Source organism: Protomyctophum bolini (assembly GCF_963924005.1).
Source record: "Protomyctophum bolini genome assembly, chromosome: 18".
In the NCBI taxonomy this organism is placed as follows: Eukaryota; Metazoa; Chordata; class Actinopteri; order Myctophiformes; family Myctophidae; genus Protomyctophum; species Protomyctophum bolini.
In genome coordinates, this window is record NC_137879.1 from 31,467,179 (window position 1) to 31,469,678 (window position 2,500).

General features: G+C 42.2%; 1 protein-coding gene across 2 annotated transcripts in view; it reads left to right on the forward strand.

The window, feature by feature from the left end:
* Window positions 1-29: 29 nt before the first annotated feature.
* Window positions 30-2,500, forward strand: part of LOC308333330 (caskin-2-like) — a 42,745-nt gene continuing 40,274 nt past the window's right edge. Inside the window, exons 1-2 of one of the 2 annotated variants that reach the window (XM_080789675.1) lie at window positions 30-172; window positions 1,190-1,241. In XM_080789675.1, coding sequence (XP_080645801.1) covers window positions 145-172; window positions 1,190-1,241 — 80 coding nt within the window. In that variant the 5' untranslated portion in view covers window positions 30-144. Of the gene's footprint in view, window positions 173-480; window positions 518-1,189; window positions 1,242-2,500 lie in introns of those variants that run through there. The other variant, XM_080789676.1, reaches the window with a different exon arrangement.

Below are 2,500 nucleotides of genomic sequence, written 5' to 3' on the forward strand. Positions count from 1 at the left end.
AAATGGTATCATGCAGGTCCTGTTGATGGGTTGAACCATGGAGAACATGTGGAAATAAGACAAGTGCATAAGAGAGAAAATTAGTGAAGTGAGTGACTATAGATGTTAACCTGTTGGACGGATCCAAAGATGAATGGATGAGTCATGGGACAAGTAGCCTGTCTTTTGGGAGGTAAGTGTCGAGACAAAACATTTGTTTAAAAAAAATATATAGACAGCTGGTTCACACTTCAAATGTTACGTATTTATAATTAGAAGGTACTGTAGCTACAGTATGGGTGAACTGTGAGATCGGTTTATGAGTTATGACTCAGTTGGAGGAGGTTGAAGGAAGGGAGAGGCAGCGGGATGTGAGGGGAAAACTCCTGCTTGAGTTGGGCTGTCAGGTTTGTTTGAAGAAAGGGGTGATGACGCCAGGAAAGAGGAACAAGTGTGATCCTGCTGTGAAAACACACACACACACAGGTCCTGTCAGGGTGTTGGGATCGCTGGTCTGATGAAAAGACAAATACCAGTGGTAAAAGTATCAATACTGCAATGCAGTTATAATGTAGTTTTTTTTTATTACACAAGTGCAGTGTGTGTGTGTGTGTGTGTGTGTGCGTGTGTGTGTGTGTGTGTGAGTGTAGTGTATGTATAGTGTATGTAATGTATGTCATAGAAATGTAAAAAAAAAAAAGGAAAAATACTGCAATGCACAACTACTCTGTTACAAGTAAAAGTCAGGAATTTAGAATTGTACTTGACTAAAACTACAAAAGTATCAGCATCAAAATGTACTTTAAAGGACCAAAAGTAGAAAGTACTCACTATGCAGAATGTCCCATCGCGACGCATTGTGAGCTTGTAGATCTGCTATTTTCAAATGGCCAAAATGTATATATAGGGCTGAAGTGGTTCATGTACCGGTTTTATGTTTATTTTTTTAATCTACAAAGTAACTATAACTAAAGTTTTCAAATAATTGTGGTGGACAAAAAAGTACAATATTTGCCTCTGAAATGTAGTGATGTAAAAAATAATACAGAACATTTGACGTACTCAAGTAAAGTACAAATACCTCAAAATTGTACTTAAGTAAATGTACTTAGTTACCTTCCACCACTGGAAAAGACAAATACTAAATGGACTTTTTTCCATGTCTCTTTCCTCCCTCCCTCCCTCCCTCTCCCTTTATTTTGTTTTCCAGAATTGCTGGGCTCCACCAAGAGACTCAACATCAACTACCAAGACTCTGATGGGTAAACTAACACTAGACTTTTTTTTATATACATACATGGTTGCCGGGGCGCCTGATGGAGGGGAAAGGAACTGGTTGGAATAACGCGTTCCTTCCACGCACTACGTCCAACCAGGGAAACTTGGACACTCATGCATGAAGGAAGCATGAGTTCAAGTCCGTTGCTCTCCCCAGGTTGGCGGAGGTGTGTAGAGCCCAGGATTAGATAATTGACACAGGGGTGAAAAATGGGTTACAAAATCATGGATAAAAATATATAAAAAAAAAAATATATATATATATATATATACAGTACATGGTTGCACACTACAGTATGTCAGTAATGTCACGTACCGAAAATAACTCGTGTACCAAAAATACGTATAACCCGTAAAACCGGTAACGCATCCGTGTCCGATTTTTAGCGTCGGCTATTACTTATCCGATACTTTTGAACAGCTTCGAAAAATCTTGAAAGTGTTGGGGGGGGAAAAAAAAGAAAAACGTTGAATCATTTTCAATCACGAAAAGGTTGAGAACTATAGTACTGAGCGCACTCGTAGAATTGGCCTCAGGACTTAATGGGAGCGAAGGGAGCGTGAGAGGGTGTGCGTGCTGGCGTGCATGACGACGTGCAGTATACCGCCCCGCGTGCGTGTGTAATATGTGTCCGTGTGTCACCGTCACGTGCAACGACGAGCCGTGCGTTGGACCTGTGTGCTCACGTCTGCATAGCTGAGGTTAACGCTGCATGTAAGTCGGAGGAATGCGACGATGGAAGAGTCACGCCGTGAACACCCTGGGTCTGATTGACGCGCCGCTCCGATAGCAGGATGAACAGTGCCGGCTGTATTATATATAGGCTACACCCCAAGCCAGGGGGGGGGTTTAGATCATGTTTGTCTTTTCTCTTCACACAGTGACCCAAGCACACACATACGCACGCGCACACGCGCACTCATGACCCGCTTGGTTAGTGCAGAGCAGACCCATTGACAGAGAGAGAGTTACGACACTCTTTGATCTCCCGGCGATGCCATCATGTGGTTCGTGTCTTGCTTCATCGACACCTATTATGAGTATTCAATGTTTGGAACTATACAGTAGTGTTTGGAACAACGTTGTTTTCCCCATGCCAAGCATTGCTTCAGTCATGATTCTTGTTCTTGTTGTTATCTCTGGGCACACTGACACAAGTTCCAAGTCAAAAAGATGTTATTTTATGCCATCCTAAGGCTGTAATGTTTTTCATGGTTCGCATTTCGCAATGGTTATTGACAT